Source organism: Sander lucioperca, chromosome 16, assembly GCF_008315115.2.
Source record: "Sander lucioperca isolate FBNREF2018 chromosome 16, SLUC_FBN_1.2, whole genome shotgun sequence".
Lineage (NCBI taxonomy): Eukaryota > Metazoa > Chordata > Actinopteri > Perciformes > Percidae > Sander > Sander lucioperca.
In genome coordinates, this window is record NC_050188.1 from 16820750 (window position 1) to 16840530 (window position 19781).

Here is a 19781-nt window from a genome sequence, read left to right on the forward strand (position 1 = left end):
TTTCTCTCCTGATTCTTCCATTGCCGTAGTCCTCCTGCAGGGCCAGCAGTGCCATCATGCAGCATTACGCACAGGTTCACCGCAGTATTTATATGTTTACAACAATTTGTGATTGTTAACACCTTGCCAAAATCACAGCATTGACTAGTGGTATTCCCCCCCACCCCCCCACAATTTGAAGACAAAAGAAAGTGTAATAGGCAAATACACTTTTCTTCATGCAGGTTTTGTCACAAACAGTATTAAAGTTCGGACTGATAACGAGGACATTAAGGGTAACGATTGCGCGAGAGCTTAACGGCTGTATTTCCAGACTTTGACATTTGATGATATATGCACAGACAGATAGTTATTTACACTGTGTTCTGCCGTTATCTAATGCTAGGGTATTTGATGCTATCCTGTATTCCAGTCGGGCCATCCCCTCCTCCTGCGCTCTGTAGCAGATAATGTGACGGCGAGACAGCACCGATTAAACATTAAGAACAATTTTTTATTTAAGATTTGAGTTGGATTTTACAAGGTGTTTATGGAACTATTATCACTCAGTACAAGCGCAAATAACACTGCTGGATTTAATCTTCATGGTAACGTGGATGATATGGCGTGAAAAAATGTGCGTGAGGCATCAATACTTGAAAATATTACGAGTAATTAAAAAAAAAGTTATTCCAATTTACTTTCTGCAGTCTGACTTCAGTTCACCACCTCACCATCTGCGTCGCCAATTCCTATTTTGTCTCCAAAATGTGCATATGCATGGGTCAGAGTTTGCATTCTCCGCGCATTCTCTCGTCAAGTTTGTTTTTTATAAATCACAACCTTTGCGTGGGAAGTGGCGTATGCACATTTTCAGCCCCGTTTTGTGCGTACGCCACGTTTATAAATGAGACCCCAGTAAATTATGTGTTCCTTGGCTTTGAAAGTAACACTCAGTTTCTACTATATGTAACTCTAAATGCTAAAAATTATAGCTCACATTAAAACACATTGTTTAATTCATTTTAAGAGTGTCATACATTTCCGAAAGCAATGTCTGTTCCCTTTATCTGTCTCACTATCCCTAATCCTAAACATACCTTTTACTTTCTGAATCTGTGCCTCTGGTTCTTGACAGCGGTCAATGCAGCTCTTCTCACAAAGCTGTGTTTAGTTGAAACAAGCTATCTATCCTTCCTTCATCCCTCTGCCTCACAATCCCTCCCCCTCTCTCTCTCTCTCTCTCTCTCTCTCTCTCTCTCTCTCTCTCTCTCTCTCTCTCTCTCTCTCTCTTTTGGTCTCTAGTTGTAGATTGTGGTCATCCTGGCTCTCCCCCTAACGGTGTGCTGAGTGGAGATAAGTTTACATTTGGTTCAACGGCTCGATACTCCTGTCTGGGCGGAAGACAGCTGAAAGGAGAATCATCCAGGACTTGTCAGCTCAACGGGATGTGGAGTGCCCCGATGCCCTTCTGCTCTGGTAACCTTTTTAACCTCCATTGAATATACAGACTTTAAAGTCTACGCCATCAGATAGATGGATAGGAGATATAGATGAAAGGTGAGATGTCTAAAACATGTAGACTCAACAGAGTGTGGAACACGTCATGGCTTAACATCCTGCACACTTCCTTAACCCTTTTGCACTCAGTCAACGGGATAATGGGATGGATGGATGGACAGATAGAGGGTAGGGTTGGCCCATGAAAAGAGAATGTATCAGTACCTGTCTGTTAAAAGGGTTGTGGAGCATAACCTCCTCCTACACCCACATAAATCTTCAGACCCTCAGCCTTGTGCATTTCTGTTCTGTTGGTCCAATTTCAACTATTTGCAAACCTCTTGTAGGTGTGATTTCAGAAAGTTTGAGGCTTTCTTCTTGTGATGATTCTTTCAAATGACTTTTTTTAAGTCCTGATGGATACTGTGAACTGAAGGATAAGAATAAAGATGGACAGGGGAAGCAATGACTGTAGGTTCTTTACATCTCAACAAATGTTTATACTGAAATTCTTACATTTATGTATATGTATCCTGGGTATTTTCTTTAGCATTAGCTGTATTGTCTTTCCGTGTTGAGTTAAGACAACATTGTTAAGACAAGACAACATTGTGTAATGTACTGTAGATGCACCACTGTCATTGTCCTGTAAACTGCTTTACACAAGCATATTTCCTTCCTGCTGGATGTACTGCATATGCATAGCTCACCACTTATTGAGCTAGATTGTCTCTCCAGACATAAAGCTTCCTTACCCTCCATCCTGTGTAAACAAACCGTCTCACTTATGTGGTTCTCAGTTGGCTGGCTGGGGGCATGATTGTGGCTCTCCAGACTGAGAGGCTCCCAGCTGCCGCTTATATAACAAACTAAATAAAAACACCATTCCAGATGAGTTGACTAAGAATTCATTGTTATTTACAGCAATTGCCCTGGGGGGGACGCAGGGTGAGGGAGGGTAATAGTGTACGAAGCAGTGATTCATGGTTTTTACCTGGCAGGTCTGTGCCAGAGCCCTGTAGAGATAAGAGTTCAGCCCATGGTCGAAGTGCTAGGTCTGCAATTCTGCTCCATGACTATCAATAAGCAAATGGCATTTGTGATATAATGTTGATTATGTTACCATATTTTAGGGTCATAATATATTCATTTTAAACTAGAAGGTACAGTGCTTACTGTGTCCAGCCCCAAAGCTTCAAAATCAGTTTAATTAATTGGGAATTGTTTGGACATATTTGATAGAGACAATTGTACAATTACTGCCAGATTTGGCGACTGACACTTACTTATACTATAATGCTGTGAGCCTTGGCCTACTTGAGACATGACTCCCCAAAAACTTGAGATTCAAAAGCAAACAAATTCCAGTATCACGTTTTTGCCAGGTAAAATTAAATTAAAATAAAAAAATAAGGAAGTCAGTCACATTGAATATGCATTCATTCTGCCTATGCTTCGAATTTACAGCAATAAAATGCTGTGTCATTGTAATAGTCAGCATTCAGAAACATGAAAGACTTGCAGGCCAGCATATTTTATAAGAAACTACATGTTCAAACGTTTTATTTGTCCTCCCTCTCTTCTCTACTCGAAAGCCGACAGTAAGTCCCTGGATCAGATGAGTGAGAAGGTTATAGCCTTGAGAACTTCTGCTAACCTGGGTAAAGGAGCTTCAGCTCAGTAACCCAGAGTAGCCAGAGTACAGCCAAAATCTTTCCATCAGATAGATGTTCGTGTGTGTGTGTGTGTGTGTGTGTGTGTGTGTGTGTGTGACCGATTAGTGGTTGTTCCAAAGTCACCTGAGGGAAACAACAGAGATTAGTTTTCACAATGCTTTGTCCCACAAAAACGTGCACACATACGTGCACGCACATTCAGACAGACACACACACTTGCAGTGACTTTAGGTAGATTGGTTGTTCTCCCTGTTGAGACCAGATACACCTGAGGCTACATGGTGTGTGAGCATCCACTGGGAGTTGTGTAGGTGGTAGTGTCTCTGAAGATGTATGTGTGTTTGTGCCCTGGCTGATTGGTTCCCAATATTCAGAAGAAAAAAAAATCATTCATCTTGTATAGTCCATTTCCTCACATTTCCAAGCTTTTAAAGACAAATAATCATGACACAACACAGTAAAGGCTTATTTTGTCACATCTTTGAGACATTACAAAAGATTTTATGTCATTATGTGTTGTGTGTCTGTAGTACTGTATGAGCAAGCTCAATTTAGCAGCAAGCCTCTAAATGTTTGAAGGGTAGTCCAAACTTGTCAAAAGCATGAGGAAAATCACAAAAAACATTGCAGACACATAGGGAAATGTTTAAGGCGGTTGTTTATCAAACAAAGTATTTTGTTGCACACCTTGAATTAATGGCCAATAATGGATGGGAATGGTGTGAGTACATTTTAAATCACAGTAAAACAAATGGTAAAATATATATATATATATATGACAGACTATATTAGTCAGGTTTTGACATTACTATAAGCCAATGCAAATTGTATACCTTTATAAAAATAGGCAATAGTGACCAGAAATGTTTGGCTTGTACATGTGGGTGACAATGTGTGTGAATGTGTGTGAAATTGTGTGGGTTTTCCCAGGAGAGTGCTCTGTCAGGCAAGATTTGCTGACCAGGCAGCTCTGCAAGGGCAGAGGGAGGATCACTCACACACACACACACACACACACACACACACACACACAGTGCCACCCATCAGCACACATACACACACTCTTAAGGCAAACGTACTATATGCCCCTTGTCACCAACATATGTGTGCTGTCCACTACTATTTGTAAGCGGCCATGTCATACTTGAGTACCCTGAGAATGTGTTTTATATTAAAACTGGAAACAAATATTCACCTCACACTGCTGAGTTCATCTTACAATGTTGATTAATAACAGTTATTGTTTAGATAATGTTTTGCTTCTTTTTTCTCTTCTCTATTTGGTTTTTTATTGTAATGAATTAAAAGTAATTTTTTACATTTTATCTTTGATGATGTCCAGTATTCTAGTTTTGAAGTCAGGGACCTAACTCTGTCTCCTTGTTTGTCTCTCTGTAGGCGACACTGCTGGTTCCTGTGGCGATCCTGGCATTCCCTCCCACGGTTTGAGGGAGCAAACGGATTTCAGGATCCGTTCCAAGGTTCACTTCAGCTGCTCGGAGGGCTATGATCTGATTGGTTCTTCAGAGAGGATGTGCTTCCCTAATGGGACGTGGTCCGGCACACAGCCCTTCTGTAAACGTAGGAAGATACCATTTACTTAATCTCAACCTATTATAACCCAGCACCTTGACTCTAATCCGGTTTATAGATCCATCCATGCACTGCGCAGTCTTCTTCAATAACCAGTCATAGTGCTGAAACTCATTGAGATGCACAAGGCTTTCTCTCTCTCATTATTTCATTTTTCCCACAGCTGTCCAGTGTGGTAACCCTGGCACTCCCAGTAATGGCAGAGTATTTCGTTTGGATGGAACAACATTTTCTCACTCTGTCATCTACTCCTGCATGGATGGCTACCTGCTCACCGGCACCACCACCAGGCTGTGTCAGGCAAATGGGACCTGGTCAGGAGTACAGCCCAACTGTACCAGTAAGATCCTGTTGTATATTTAGGGATGGTTTACGGACTGATAGATCAGTTTATAGATAATTTAACAATATCTAATGCTCCATAAGTAAATACAGTTTTCTGCAATTCCCTTTTTTTGTTTAACCTTATTATTTTGCATTGGGTGACGTGCAGCCTAAAGAGCACTGTCAGCTTTATGTATTACTTACTATATATAATCAGGGTTTTAAATCCTTGCTTTGCAAATTATGTTAAGTCTGCAACCCATAAACATCACCAAACTCCTGATGTGTGATTATAAGGTTTCCTTTCCAGCCTTTTGCGACCCTTTGCGTTTTATGCCCTGTTTTAAATTATTCTGTGACAGTATAGGTCCTGAGTAATGAAATCAGCCTTGAATCTTCATGCTTCCACTACAGACTTTATAGAGTGACATGAATAACCTTGATCGTTGTTTACTTTAGATAATTTGCTTTTTTAACTCTGTAAATAACCATAAAATATAACATTCTGTTCCCATATCAAATGTGACCGAAGCCATGGTTAATCAGTGCTGCATGTTACACAGGCTACAAAATCTGCATGTAAATTGGCATATAACACTAACAATTAACATGGAGTATACTTGCTTACAAACTACTTTGTTAAACACATTTCTACATTGTGTCACAAGGTGAAATTTGTGTAGCTTGGAGCCCCAGATGAAGGACTTCCAGCAGTATTTCAATGTTTTCCAATTTTCAGTGACATTCCTGACTTTAATACACTACGCAAAGAAATGAGCTTTAAAATACCCAGCAGTAAGGAACAAAGAGATAGAAATGCTGAGAAACCACGTTTCTTTGATACGCGGTCCTGGAAAGAAAAAAAGTTTTTGAAGAATTTCCTGACTTCTATCACTTTTACAATAGATCACAATACATCTATTAACAGCCATGACAGTATCAGGGGTGGGCTTAAAAGCAATTAAAGTGCCTATTAGACTATGAAGGACAGTGCTTCATAAGTGCAGTCTGGGGAATCCTAATGCTCCTTAAAAGAGTCCCAGGACAACCTCAGCCGTTTTTTAATATCACTATTGTTTCATTCACAAGAAGTAAAGCCCATAACTGAATCTGAAGAGATCATACAGTCTGATCCCAGACTCACTGTCCACTGTGATCGCCAAAACTTAAAATTACGCAAATAGGTAGACGTATATGGAAGTATGGTTACTGACATACACCAGAAAATGCTCCTTTTCCCCCTTTGTCCCCCACGGTATCTGTTCTCTTTCTCTACCACTCTCATCTGTCCATTTCTGTACTTCTGCCTCCTCTACTGTTCCTGTCTCTCTTCCTTTTTATCTCTTCTTCTGTGCAAAACACGCATGTATGCAGGAGTAATAAGCCCTTTTAAATTACAATATACTCGTGCTATAGCATGACCTGTAAAGTAATCTTAATCTTCATCCCATCTCTTCCTCTCCAACCTGCGTGTCCATCTTCATAGTGATAAACTGCGGGGATCTAGGTGTGCCAGCTAACGGCCTTCGCTATGGAGAAGACTTTACAATTGGTCAGAATGTTTCCTTCCAGTGCCAACCAGGATACAGAATGGAGGAGGATGGATCACCTGTGAGGACGTGCACCCAAAACGGGACGTGGAGTGGGATTATGCCTATGTGTACAGGTAAATTGTTAAACCACTTAAATCATCTTAAGCTATTCTTGGCCATCTTTAATTATATATATCATATATCTGTAGAGTATATTATAAAACCACCACTATCACTACTTTGTCCAGAGGATGTTACAGGTATATGAAATGTCCCATGTGTACAGGCAGCACAGAACAGCAGATGTGAGCTCCAACCCTTGTATTACCCCAGCTGTATAAAGACTGACACAGCAGATTCTGCTCTCCTTGCAGTCAGCGCCTCTGTGAGGAAAATCAGGAAATACAAACAAATCAGATACTATACTATATAATAATGTGACATGTAACATCTTGTAATTGCCATGATTAGTTTGAACTGTATCTGTTACTGGACTTGTTTTATAGTCTTCCTAGACAAGATATTTACATTTGTAAATTTGAATGGTTCTAAAATTATAAGATAATTTTCAATTTTACCATACTCCCTATCTTTACAGCTATGTATCAGTCAGTTTACAGGACAGTGATTTTCACCTGCAGCTGCTTAAAACTGGATGTACTTCTCTCTCTCTCTCTCTCTCTCTCTCATAGCGGTGACCTGCCCAGCTCCCCCTGTCATCAGTAATGGGGTACTGCAGGGCAGTGACTTTGAATGGGGCAGCAGTGTGAGCTACAGTTGCTCACCTGGATATGAGCTCTCATTCCCGGCTGTCCTGACCTGCGTGGCCAATGGCACCTGGAGCGGCATGCTACCACAGTGCTTACGTAAGAACACACACACACACACACACACACACAAACACAAACACACAAAATCTAAATTTGTCCTAATATTAGCACTGGATACTGAAATGGTGTGTGTGTGTGTGTGTGTGTGTGTGTGTGTGTGTGTGTGTGTGTGTGTGTGTGTGTGTGTGTGTGTGTGTGTGTGTGTGTGTGTGTGTGTGTGTGTGTGTGTGTGTGTGTGTGTGTGTGTGTGTGTGTGTGTGCGCGCAGCCAAGTTTTGTGGTGACCCAGGTACTCCAGTCAGGGGTTTCAGAGAGGGACGCAGTTTCATCTACCAATCAGAAGTTACCTTCAGTTGTGCTCCACCTCTCATTCTGGTCGGCACGGCAACTAGACTTTGTGAAAGTGACGGTACCTGGAGTGGTACGCAGCCTCGCTGTATCGGTAATTTCAATTTCATTTATGTTCACTTGATGACCAGACAAAACTATCCAAATATTTTTGGGAGTGCTTCCTTTGAACTAGAAAATCTGATGATGTATTATTAATTACATTATAGTTATGTGCACTTTTGCTATGGCCAACTGAAATCAGTTTTAGTTTCCCTTCATTTTTTCACATCTATCATGCAATCTCAACTGCAAGAATTTATGTTGAAAATGACTTTGGGTCTTGGTAGAACTGGCTATTGTGCCATCTTATTTTGTGATAGAAATATGAACATGACTTCCTCAAAACCATTTTTTTATTTAACAAAAGAAGCCAAAGTTCTCAAAGGTGATATGTTTAAACACAAGCAGCCACACAAGAACTTTGTATAATAAATATTTCCCATAATTGGCAACATTTTGATTTAGATCAGTATTGATCTGATGAGAGAATAATAAACAAGAGCATGAATCTGACCAGACATTGAATGCCAGCTTTTGGTACTTGACTGTTTTCAATACTTGGAGCAGGTACTGTACATTTTCATCAGTACCAAAAAAGTATTGAGATTCAAAACCCAGTCCCATACTGTAGTTCTTACTCAACTAAATTAAAATATACAAGTCAAACCTGAATTAATTTATAAATTAGGACTCTCTCCCTAGTATTATGCTCTTCAACTAAGTCTCCAACTTCTTAAAAATACAGTACCAAGGCTTTTAACCCTTACCGAAAATATATTTAATATTATACTGATTACTTTTTTAATAGTTCTTGACTATATCATCAATCATTTATCCTCACATAACCTAGAGCACAGTCTGGTATCCTCAGGCAGGGGTGTCTTACCCACTTCAAAGTCTCGGTTAAACTGAAAAGGCGGTGATTTTTAGTCCGCGAGAGCCCCCAGACATTTGAATGTTAATTCTCAGGAGGTAAAATAAGTGTCATATGAAAGCGTAGTATTTTAATGTTGTTCCATTGCTGTACATGTTTTCTGTTGATTTATATTGGTATTGCTTGTTTTTGACATGTTTACTTTCCGGACTGAATATTTGTCTGGGTTTGTAACCTATGAAACATATTATTTAGTTAGTGAAAAGGTGTGGCTAGCCTGCCAGTTTATTATGGTGTATTACTGGTCCGTGGCTCACCAGGGAGCCTGGCCTGATGTTCCCCTACCTAATGAGCATGGCAATTACTGACCCATCATCGACAGCCACATTTCAATTTACTCATGGGTTTACTGCGCAGAGCAGCTACTGTTCTGTCAAAGTTAAAGTTACACAGACTTATTGGAATAATAATGAATAGTGACTGGAGGCTCATCTGAGACAATCTTGGAGGCGTAGGAGGACAAGCCTTAAAGGATTCCACTGATGTTAGTGAAAGTATAATTTCCAAATTGGCAACTCTTCCTTATAAAACTGCTGCTTCTCTCACTGTTACCTGTAAATAGAATCAATGTCTTAGATGTCCTGCATTTTACATACAGTAATGATTCCAACTTTTAAATACAGCGTAAGACAACATTACAATCGATCCAATGTTGTGGATAACCTACATTTCACATAAACTGTTTTCATATGGATACGTTTTTACTATTTTACTGTCACTCTGATGTCCACTGGATTTGGCTGCTTTACTTTGGGGTCTTATATGGTTAGGGTGACCGGATCCCAACAAACCAAATGTTGGAAAAAAAAGTATGTTTGTAGGGACAAAGTGGGACATGTTACCAATGCTGGGAGGTAGTCTTAAATGATGATATAAAGTCTATCTAACTTAAAAAAGAAACATTTATATGCTACCCCTTAGCTCCTAACATCCATATACTATGCTGTCTGGTTGATTCAGTAGACTATGCAGGTTACATGTTAGGTTTCATATTCCACCTAAATCTGCATAGCTTGTGACTTAATGGTGACTCGCAATTTTCCACGTTTGGTGTAGCAAAGAAAGTGACAGGTTAACCTGCACAGTTTGATCAGTATCAAACAAAACCCCCGTGACGACAGCCTTCCCTGCTTTTTCACATCCATTGGATACATGCTAGATTTAAAGAAAGCATCTGTCCAGCAGTGGTTTGACTTTTGAAAAGATAGAGCCACACAAAATGCAAGATGTCGTGATGTGGGAAAAGGGATTAAATGCTGTGCACTTATCTGTGTTTCCTAAATAGTGTAGCAAAAGAGTGGCAATCCTTTTCCACAGTTAACAGGATACATTACATTGTTTTTTATGTATGTACAGTAAATGCTAATTAAATGTATCTTTAGTATGAATAAATTAATTGTTAATAAATATAGGCATTTATATGCATCCACGGGTGAACTTTACGCTTCAAAGTTGTGAACTGCTCCAACAACAAATAAAAAAATAGTAAAAATAGCTTAGCAGAGGAAAGAGCCACTAATGGGCAGCCGAGAGTCTCCAGCAGCCGCAATGGCATGGCTGCCACATTTAGTGAACACTAAGGGTTCTACAATATCTTTTATATGATCAAATAACTAATAAATGTTCATCTTAAATCTAGGTTGTGCAGCTGATCATTATTCAGAAAACCACTATACTTTGAAAATGAAGTTCATTGTGATGCATTCCTTTAAAGGAAATAAGGAAATAATTTGCTTGCACTAATCAACTGAATTAATTTACTCTGAGAGAAGGGTTGTATACAGCAGTTAAAAAAAAAATGTATGAGTCATGTCTATTCTGATCTAAAAAGTAGAGATCTTATATAGGAACCCCATTTCAGAAATGAAAGAGAAAGTGCTTGCTCATAAGCGAGACACAAGTACACGCTGAAACTTACAGTATTTAGTAAAAGGCTTCCAGAAATGGGCATCCACATCCAACTTCAAACAAACTGCTGCTATCCGGGGATTAAAAAGAAAATTAGAAGGGATATTCAACAGACATTACAAATGGTCCCACTGGGTCAATTCACCACCCCATGTGATGTGTAGAGCACCACTTCACACGTCTGATTCAGAGCAGGTGCTTAAACATCAAGTATGGTGATGAATTGTAATAAATGAGAGCTTTTGTAATGTGAACAGACACTTGACTCTTTGTTCCTTCATAGCACTCAATAAGGCATGCTTACAGAACTTTACGGCTGCTGTGAAGTCGAATGTTCCTTGTGAAATAGACAATCTAAAAATAGAAGGCTCCCTCTGAAGTGTTACTTAATCTATAACTACTGAAAAGTAGAAGAAGTATAAGTAGTTAGAGCATAAGTATGCTGCTCAGGAAATCTTTCAGTTCTATATGGGGACTTTTTTTTTAAGACTGAGACTATGAAACACTAGCATACACAAACATCTCAGAGTTTTTTTCTATGATTGAAGTGAAGTGAGAATGTAATGTTGCATGTTGGGCTTTGTGTGTGGGAGCTTGGGTGATTTATTAGTGTGTGATTGCAGCTGTATGTTGGTATGTGACTGAAACAGAATGTGTTTTGAGCTGAAGCAGCCTGCTCTTTAAATAAGATAGACGAAGGGGGGAGGTGGGTGCAGGGCAGAGAGAGATACAGTAATATGGAAAGAGAAAAAGAGAGGGGGAGAGAGCAGTTAGACAGGGAGACAGCAGTGAGAGAGAGAAAGAGGGCAGTTAGAGAGGTATAGGAAGAGAGAGTGAGGCAGAGGGGGAGAGAGAGAAGTGTAGAGTGAATCTGTCATTTCGGAAGCTGTATTGAATCGAGCTCTGCGTCAGGATGTGCTCTACATGCTGATGTTCCTGCCACACACACGCACACACTCTCTCAAAGCTTGCCCTGCTTCGTTTTCTGAAAAAGCACTACTGCCCCCTGGTGTCCTGCTGGGATATATACCCTGCTGTTACCATGACAACAGAGGAGAGGAAAGGAGAGTTAAGGGAGGACATATAATGCTACTGCTAATTTATCTTTGTTTTAGATTCTCTGTGTAATTACTTCCACACTTATTTTCAGAACCGACCAAAACCAGCTGTGAGAACCCGGGAACGCCACGCTACGGCTCCTTAAACCGCACCTACGGTTTCAAGGTAAAATATCTGCACTGACAAACTAACTCTTATCTACTTTCCTACCCACATAGTTGACTTACTGACTCATAAAGAAGCTGTCATTGTAGCTCATTTGATAGTTAGAATGAAACTTCACAATCTATCTAATTAAAAAGAAAGAGAAGAAAAGGAGGAGAGAGACAGAAGAAGAAACTATAGCCTTTGAAAACTGTTGGTCACACAAAACAAGACATTTGAAGATGTGAACTTGGGCATTTAAATATGTCAAACTTGATTAATAGGGAAGTTATTTTGCAGATTAATCAGTTGTGAAAATATTGTTACAGTAGTTGCAGCCCTATTTTCCCCGAATAGCCTTACACAACCAGTTATATTAAAGGGCTGCCATGGAAGGGGCGAGAGAGGCGGGGCACAAATTGTGATTACATGGTAAGTATATTAAACCCCAAGGCTGTCAGGATGCCCTATGACTCAGATTTCTTCTCCCTTAATTTTAACCTTTGTACAATAATATTATGCTGTATGTATGTTAAAGAAGTTACTGGTTGCTGTAATCATTCCTCCTGCCCCTTCCTTTGTTTACTTCACTGTAAAAGTGGGGGGATTCACAAATCCCTGTTCTGTGCAAAAATGCATTCTAAAGTTCCGCCAAAGCTAAAATGAGGCTTCAGCTTTATAAGGTGGTCAAATCAAGTGGGCATCTTCGTCATGCAGTCGTGTGTAGGTTTATTGCTGGTGCTGTGTCTTGGCAACAAACCCCCATGCAACTACCAGGAAGTATACCCCTCCACTGTGGCTCAGCATGGACACACTGGAAACAACCATAATGTTGGAAACCACTTGATTTGACTTACTCAAATTGCTGAAGTCTATATTATCATATTATCTTGGGCTGAATGCATTTGTGCGCAGAACTGTGAATTTTATTTCCTTACAGTGTAATTGTGTGGACAGCATGGTATGATCACGACAACTCGTTATCTCTGTGTGTGTGTGTGTGTGTGTGTGTGTGTGTGTGTGTGTGTGTGTGTGTGTGTGCGTGCGTGCGTGCGTGCGTGCGTGCGTGCGTGCGTGCGTGCGTGCGTGCGCGCGTGCGTGCGTGCGTGCGCACACGCTTATCTCACACTCTCTCTGTCTCTCTCTCTCTACAGGTGGGGAACGTGGTGTCATTTCAGTGCCAGCCAGGTCATTTGATTCAGGGCTCTTCCTCTAGAACTTGCCAGCCTGATCTAACGTGGAGCGGATCACAACCTGAGTGCATACGTAGGAAACATACATCCTATTATCTTGTCAACCTATCGCCCATCCTTGTCTGTCAGATTCTAACTCCACTGTACAAATGTATTCTCCATTCTCCAGCCCATGCCTGTAAGCAGCCAGAGAGCCCGCTCCATGTGGACGTGGTGGGGATGGATCTGCCTGGTTTTGGCTACACCTTGGTGTACAGCTGTCAGCGTGGCTACTTCCTGGCGGGAGGTTCTGAACACAGAGTCTGCAAGAGTGACGGCACATGGACAGGAAAGATGCCTATATGTCGAGGTAAAAAACTACTTTTGTATATTTGAATGTTATAACTTTATATCTTTCTAGCACATTTGATTGAAGATCTTGTCTAGAATTAAATATCAGTGATCAGGTAGGAGTGTCAAGTGTGTCTTGCTCAAGGACACTTTGTCAGCACGCGTACTGGAGCAAACTGGCCATCTGGAGTAGGGTGAGATTTCCTGGTGGGCTGGTTGCTTATATGGCAGCCCTGATGTAAAAAATCATTATTGCATGGTTTCATCCTTCATTAGATTAGCCTATCCCAGGTCCTTACAGGTGAAGTTTTGATCACATCTCTTGAGCCAAAAATGACAGACTTAAACTGTGACCTGGCTAACAGATACCTGTTAGGGTATTCTATGTGATCATCACTTTACCAAAGAAAGTGCACAGTATCTTGGTTCCATACAATAAAATCCCAGCTTCAGTAAAAATAAAAGCTTAAATATTCTAAAACTAGGTTGTATCTCTCATAATACTTTTTGCCCGTTGTACATATTATACGAAGTGGGATGATCTGTATGTTGGTTGTGTTAGGCCAGACTGGGTGACATTTACAGGCCTTTATCTATTTAGTTTAGTTTTATTCCAGTCCACCAGTGCCTTCTTGTTATGTCTATGTTAGGGAGTATTTCAATTACATCAGTACTTGCCAAAACAATCTCACCATGATGTCTTTTCTGTTCTGGAGCTTTCGGTCGTATCACACAAGCTGCAGATTGAGTTTGCCCAGCTGCAAATGGAATTGTAGATGTTTAAATTTCCACTTTTCTGAGCACTTAAAGGACCTCTCATCCACATTGGCTTGAAAGTGGAGATTGAAAGTGCCTTCCTGACCTTGGAAACAGTTGTAGACAAAACAATCTCATCACAAGGTCCATTTAGTAGCTCTTCTGTTGTATCACAGAAACTAGTGCAAATAGCAAGGTGTATGTTCCCTAAGATGCACGTATAATGTCAATTTTTTTCTGTACATTAAAAAGCTAGTGTTAAGTTTTGTCTTACTCGTCAAGAAATGTTAACAGATAAATTTGTGGACCCACCTTTGTGCAAGGAAAAACTTCAAGCTTCAACTTTGAAATTGTTCCACCAATGCGGTCAACCTTTTTCCCCCAGGTAATCTTTAGAGTTGAAGCACTCTTTGATCCAATTTGAGATTCTAGGACAAATACCCTCTCCCTTGCTTGCCTTTACTTGTTGGTAAAAATGGCTGCATCTTTAAGTGATGAGAGAAGCTGCCCTGAATGGTCTAACCCAAAGTGTCTTCAGGTCACTTTTAAAAGGATCCAATATGCACGACAATTATTGGTCATGAACTCAATTTGCATTGCCTACAAATAACCATTAAAGAGCCTTATATTGGGTGACCCTTTTCAACACACTTGTAGCTCATAATGCACATTTGACTAATAGTTACCAACAATTTGGTAATATTATATGTGCTCTCCTCGGCATAAACCTAGCGTCTTAATCAGCTGATGGATCCGTAAGTCAAATAAGATGCAAACCAAAACCTTTTAATATCTTCCTATACTTTGTCCTGACAGCTCTGCTCATGTGTTTCAATGGGACATTATATTTCACCCTCTGTCTATCTTGTATGTGTAGCTGGAGAGAAGAAGAAACCTGTGAAACCAGCAACAGGAACTCCCAGCCCCAAACTAAACGGTCAGTTCTATTACAGTCTTTTCTATTCCAGCCTAGTAGAGTCCCGTCATTCTTTTTATATTCATCTCTTTTCTTATCTGTCCTACGTTTGTATTTTGGTCTGGTTTAGTTTGGTCTTGTCTACTATAGTTTCATATATTCTGCTCTGCTCCTGTGCACCCCGCTCTGCTCCGTTCCACAGTGTTGTTTGTCTTGGGTTTTTGTCGATTTTATTATACTGTTCTGCTTTCCATCATAGCTCTAAATAATTAATTTTTCCTCACTACACATAGAACGGTGAATTATCTACGGTGGTGTTCTGGTTTGCTCTGTGCTGTGTTGTACAGTTCTCTATTTTTCACATCTGCTCTGTTATGATCCGTCCTATTTTGTTGTAATTTAGTAACTCTTTGCTTGTCGTTGCACATGAAAGAGTTCCTATAGTTACTGTATGCACAAGTTTCATGTAATTATCAAAGCAGGAAGCAGCCATTGAATCTCATGAACGATTCTGCCTAAAGCCAGGCATTCATTCTTGTTTCTTACTACATGTGCTACGTATGGATACAGGGTTATAGGCAATCTGAACTTCTGTGTATTTACATATTTACTATGTGTAATACCAATTAGGCACATGAGAAAAGAAGAATCAACATGTGATCTTGTCATCTTATTTGTGTTTTTCTGCAACATGTTTATTTGATTTAACTAAACTGTATAACATCGAATACTATAATGTCGATTTTATTATATTCTTTTCTAATCTTTTCTCCTATTCTGTTTTGTTCTATTCACTTCTATTATATTCCATTCTGTTGTGTTATATTGTCTTTTATTCTGTTTTATAGTTCCAGATGATGTCTTTGCTCCGAACTACATATGGAAAGGTTCCTATAATTACCGTGGGAGGAAGCAGCCTATGACACTGAGCATCACCAGCTTCAACTCCACAACAGGAAGAGTCAACGTCTCCCTCAGTAATGGCAACATGGACCTGCTCCTATCAGGCATGTTGGAATATGGATAATTAATTATACCCTCCATACTGTATGGTATCCAGTACAGTATATGTGACTTTACATGACCGGACATGTCATAGTCATAGTGCGTGTCATGATTATGCTACAGTACGTCATGATTTATCCATTGGTAAAACACTAAATAAACACCCAGCTGTTCTGTATAATATGGAGCTGCCTCCGTAAACACTTCCTGAGACTCTTTAATCATTTTTTCGGTTTTCTAATGGTGTCCACATTTCACTAATTTCCTTTAGCGACCAAGCTTATTTTTTGAATGTTTTTACTGTATTTCCTCCCTAAACTAATGCATACACTTATTTGCACAGACCTCCTAGGGTCCTACAACAGCGTCAGCAGGGGGTTAAGATCCTATTAAAACACAAATCCTGTTGAATTGGTTCCTTGAGTAAGCAGAGTGCACAAACACCACTTCACAAAATCATGCAGCTATCAGACATTTAACATGCATCTTCTGGCTTAAAGGAGCAGCTTTACTGTAGATCAATAACTGCTAAAGCTGCACTCACACAGACACCAAAAGGCCAGGGCCCAGTTGCATACAACTTCATTGTTTTTCCTTTTAGGATTATTCTTAAGATGTCAAGTTTTCCTAAAGGTGTAGTTCAACATTTCGGGAAATACACATAAAATGAGAAGACGATATCAATCTTAGGTCAGTGCATTAAGTATGAAGCTGGTATGAAGACAAGTTCAACCTAGCTGAGCATAAAGACTGGAGGCATGGGGAAACAGCTAGCCTAGCTATGCCCTAAGCAAAAATAACTGTACATTTATGTCGTCATTACAGTTTGATCTATTTCTTGACTGCTGTCTAGCAGTTTTATCGAGATTTCTGTTTTTTAAATCAATGTTTGTTGATTCTATTTTACAGCTGCATTCAGATTTATTTTTTCCTTTTCATCTTTACGATTTCCAATTGGACATGATATATGCATCTTGCCGAAGAGGACACCAGGGGAAGAAGAAACACATGCTGAGAGATCTAACGATCTGTAATAACCCAGCCATTGTATTGATGGGTTTCCCTCTGTTATATTGCAAAACAGTTATTTATTCTGTCCTCTCCAGGAGTGTATAAGGCTTCTGAGGCCAGGCTGTTACTGCTGATGTACCAGGTGAACTACGCAAACCAGGGAACCCAGCTCAAAGATTCAGCCCTATCTCCAGCCAAAATCATAGATGACTCCTGGACCATGGATGGATTTGTAAGTATCAGTGGATACAGAGCAATCAACTAAATTAGATTCAGTTGAGCTAGATTAATATATTAATCAAATTCTGAACTATGTCTTGAATTTGTTGACTTGTATGTTGCCGTGTTGACACAAGCACAAAATGTAACCAAACGTCCTTCTCCTATAACTGTATGTGTCCCATGTTTTCATCCTTTTTTTAATCTCTTTTCCTCTCCAGGTATCAGCAGAGCCTGATGGTTCTAGTTACGTATTTCAGGGTTTCATTCAGGGAAAAGACTATGGACAGTTTGGACTGCAAAGACTGGGTAATTCTCTCTTACGTTAAGTAACAGCATCGCAAAAGTCAATATGGACTGTAAATGATAATTGGAAAATCTGATGAACTCCTTGCAAGAAGCTCACTAATAGAGAAGGTGATCAGGGAGCTTTTCTTTCCTGGCAACAGTGACCTTTTTGCTCACGCTGAGTCAGCCTTGCGGTGGACACTTCTCACCGAGAGCAAAGGCTGCTCTTCAGATTTGATGTAAAAGGACTGAACTCCATTAACCTGCATCCGAAGATGACTACCATCTCAATCAAATAGAGTTGAAAGCAGCCCCTCATTTTAAGTTATCAGTAACTGATCTTCAGTGATGCCAAAACAGACTGGCCAAAAACGAAATATTTTGGGGATAACAACAAATTGAACAAGATCTGACCACTTCTCCAGTCCCTGGACATCTTGCAAGTGTGAAAAAAATGTAATCCTAGAGCATCCACTGTTGACGAGAAGATATTATACATACTATACAGTACTACTACAACTAACAATATACAGTACAGTGAAGCTATTGCATGAAGACTTTATGTAAAATGTGGAACACTAAAAAAAAAGAGGCTTTTTTTAGAGACCAAATTCACAGTTTTTGAATGTTATTTTATCATCCAATCTAATGGTGTGGATGGACAATGCCAATGCATTTCCTTGTATGTCACAGGTCTGAATATGTCAGAGAGTCAGAACTCGTCACCCCCTCAGCTTGGTACCAACAGCAGTTCTGTGGCTATCGCTATTCTGGTGCCTTTCTTCGCTCTAATATTCACTGGCTTCGGCTTCTATCTCTACAAACAACGGTATGTGCTAAAAAAAAAAAAGTGTATCCCTTTTAAGTGTGTTTCTGTTAAATCTCTGCAGTAGAAAAGAATGTGTTCCTGTCACTGCATTGTTAGTTTACCCCTGTTTTTCATTATTGTCATACAAAAAATGTTGAAAGGCACTGTTAGCATTTTAAGAAGCTGTCTGTTTTACAAAAACAGTAGCTGCCTCAGTGGTTAGATTGTCGAGGTGGTAAGACACATTCAAGTCACTGTCTTTGCAAAATGTATGCTGCAAAACAATTGTGTTTAGGAGGTGTTAAATTGGATTTTTTTCAGAGATATGATTCTAGCACAATTAACTGGTTGTTTGCCATTGTTAACATCTATGCAAATAACTTTTGTTCTGCTGCTAATATCTCAAGAAAAAGCTTGCTGAAGGAATTAATTTTGGATGGGCTGATTGGAATCTCACTAGGCTTCCTCACTCACACTCTCTCTAATCCTTCTTAAAGCTTGTTTACTATGCCTCATCTCCCAAGATTGCATTCACTCACTATTGTCTACTGGCTACCCAGTTATGTTAATATTAATAGGCAATTAGAACAATTGTATCACTCTAATGGTGTAGTTATATATATTTTTTTGACTGTTTTGTTTTTCCGCAGAACCACACCAAAAACACAGTACACAGGCTGCTCAGTCCATGAAAACAACAACGGCCAGGCTGCCTTTGAGAACCCCATGTACAACACCAACGCCAAGGCTGTGGAGGGGAAGGCTGTTAGATTCGATCCGAATCTAAATACTGTGTGTACCATGGTCTGAGGATTGGTTATCCTCATTTGAACTGAATGACTTTAGACATCTAATGGGACCACAATTGGTGCGAGGCTGCGGAGGGGGAAGCCGTATGCTTCGACTCAAACCTCAACGTTGTCAGCAACACGGCCTATAAATTACAAAAGACCTTCAGTCCCACTTCAGAAACCTAAGCTCCCCAAGCAGAGTGAAAAACCAAAACCCAGCGTTGGCTCCTTTCATTTACAGTATTTTTGTATCCACAATTTCAACAAATGTAAACACAAAATGTCTGCTACCTTTGACGGATGCAACACAGCCAGAGTGAACTCACAGTGCCATGTGACTCCAAGTGAAAGAAAAGTATGCAACCCAACGGAAAACTATACCGGCTATTATTCATCTCCAACCCCAAGACTCAGCTGGTCATGGATAGTTTAAAATTTGATTGTCAACCAGACACAGCCATTGTACTTCAACCTCTTACTTAACCCCGCTCACAGTCTCTAATACCAGTAGTAATGATTAAGCCATGACCTGCTTGACGGTCATCACAACATGTCACCATAACTTAATGCAGAGCTTTGTGTTTCACACAGAGCTT

The 19781-nt window shown here is 40.0% G+C and overlaps 1 protein-coding gene and 1 long non-coding RNA gene across 2 annotated transcripts in view; one reads left to right on the top strand and one right to left on the bottom strand.

Moving 5' to 3' along the window:
* csmd3b (CUB and Sushi multiple domains 3b) overlaps positions 1-19495 on the top strand; it is a 434951-nt gene extending 415456 nt beyond the window's left edge. Inside the window, exons 58-72 of the mRNA XM_031296181.2 lie at positions 1285-1458; positions 4554-4736; positions 4912-5088; positions 6559-6738; positions 7297-7470; positions 7702-7875; positions 11816-11889; positions 13023-13134; positions 13231-13410; positions 15025-15084; positions 15912-16070; positions 17175-17311; positions 17520-17607; positions 18280-18415; positions 19045-19495. Coding sequence (XP_031152041.1) covers positions 1285-1458; positions 4554-4736; positions 4912-5088; positions 6559-6738; positions 7297-7470; positions 7702-7875; positions 11816-11889; positions 13023-13134; positions 13231-13410; positions 15025-15084; positions 15912-16070; positions 17175-17311; positions 17520-17607; positions 18280-18415; positions 19045-19204 — 2168 coding nt within the window. The 3' untranslated portion in view covers positions 19205-19495. The remainder of the gene's footprint in view (positions 1-1284; positions 1459-4553; positions 4737-4911; positions 5089-6558; positions 6739-7296; positions 7471-7701; positions 7876-11815; positions 11890-13022; positions 13135-13230; positions 13411-15024; positions 15085-15911; positions 16071-17174; positions 17312-17519; positions 17608-18279; positions 18416-19044) is intronic.
* On the bottom strand, positions 3049-4609 carry LOC118493310. Its single transcript, XR_004895302.1, has 2 exons — positions 4475-4609; positions 3049-3278 (listed from the first exon to the last, which is right to left on the bottom strand). It is a non-coding gene; the product is annotated as an uncharacterized LOC118493310 (long non-coding RNA).
* Positions 19496-19781: the final 286 nt, after the last annotated feature.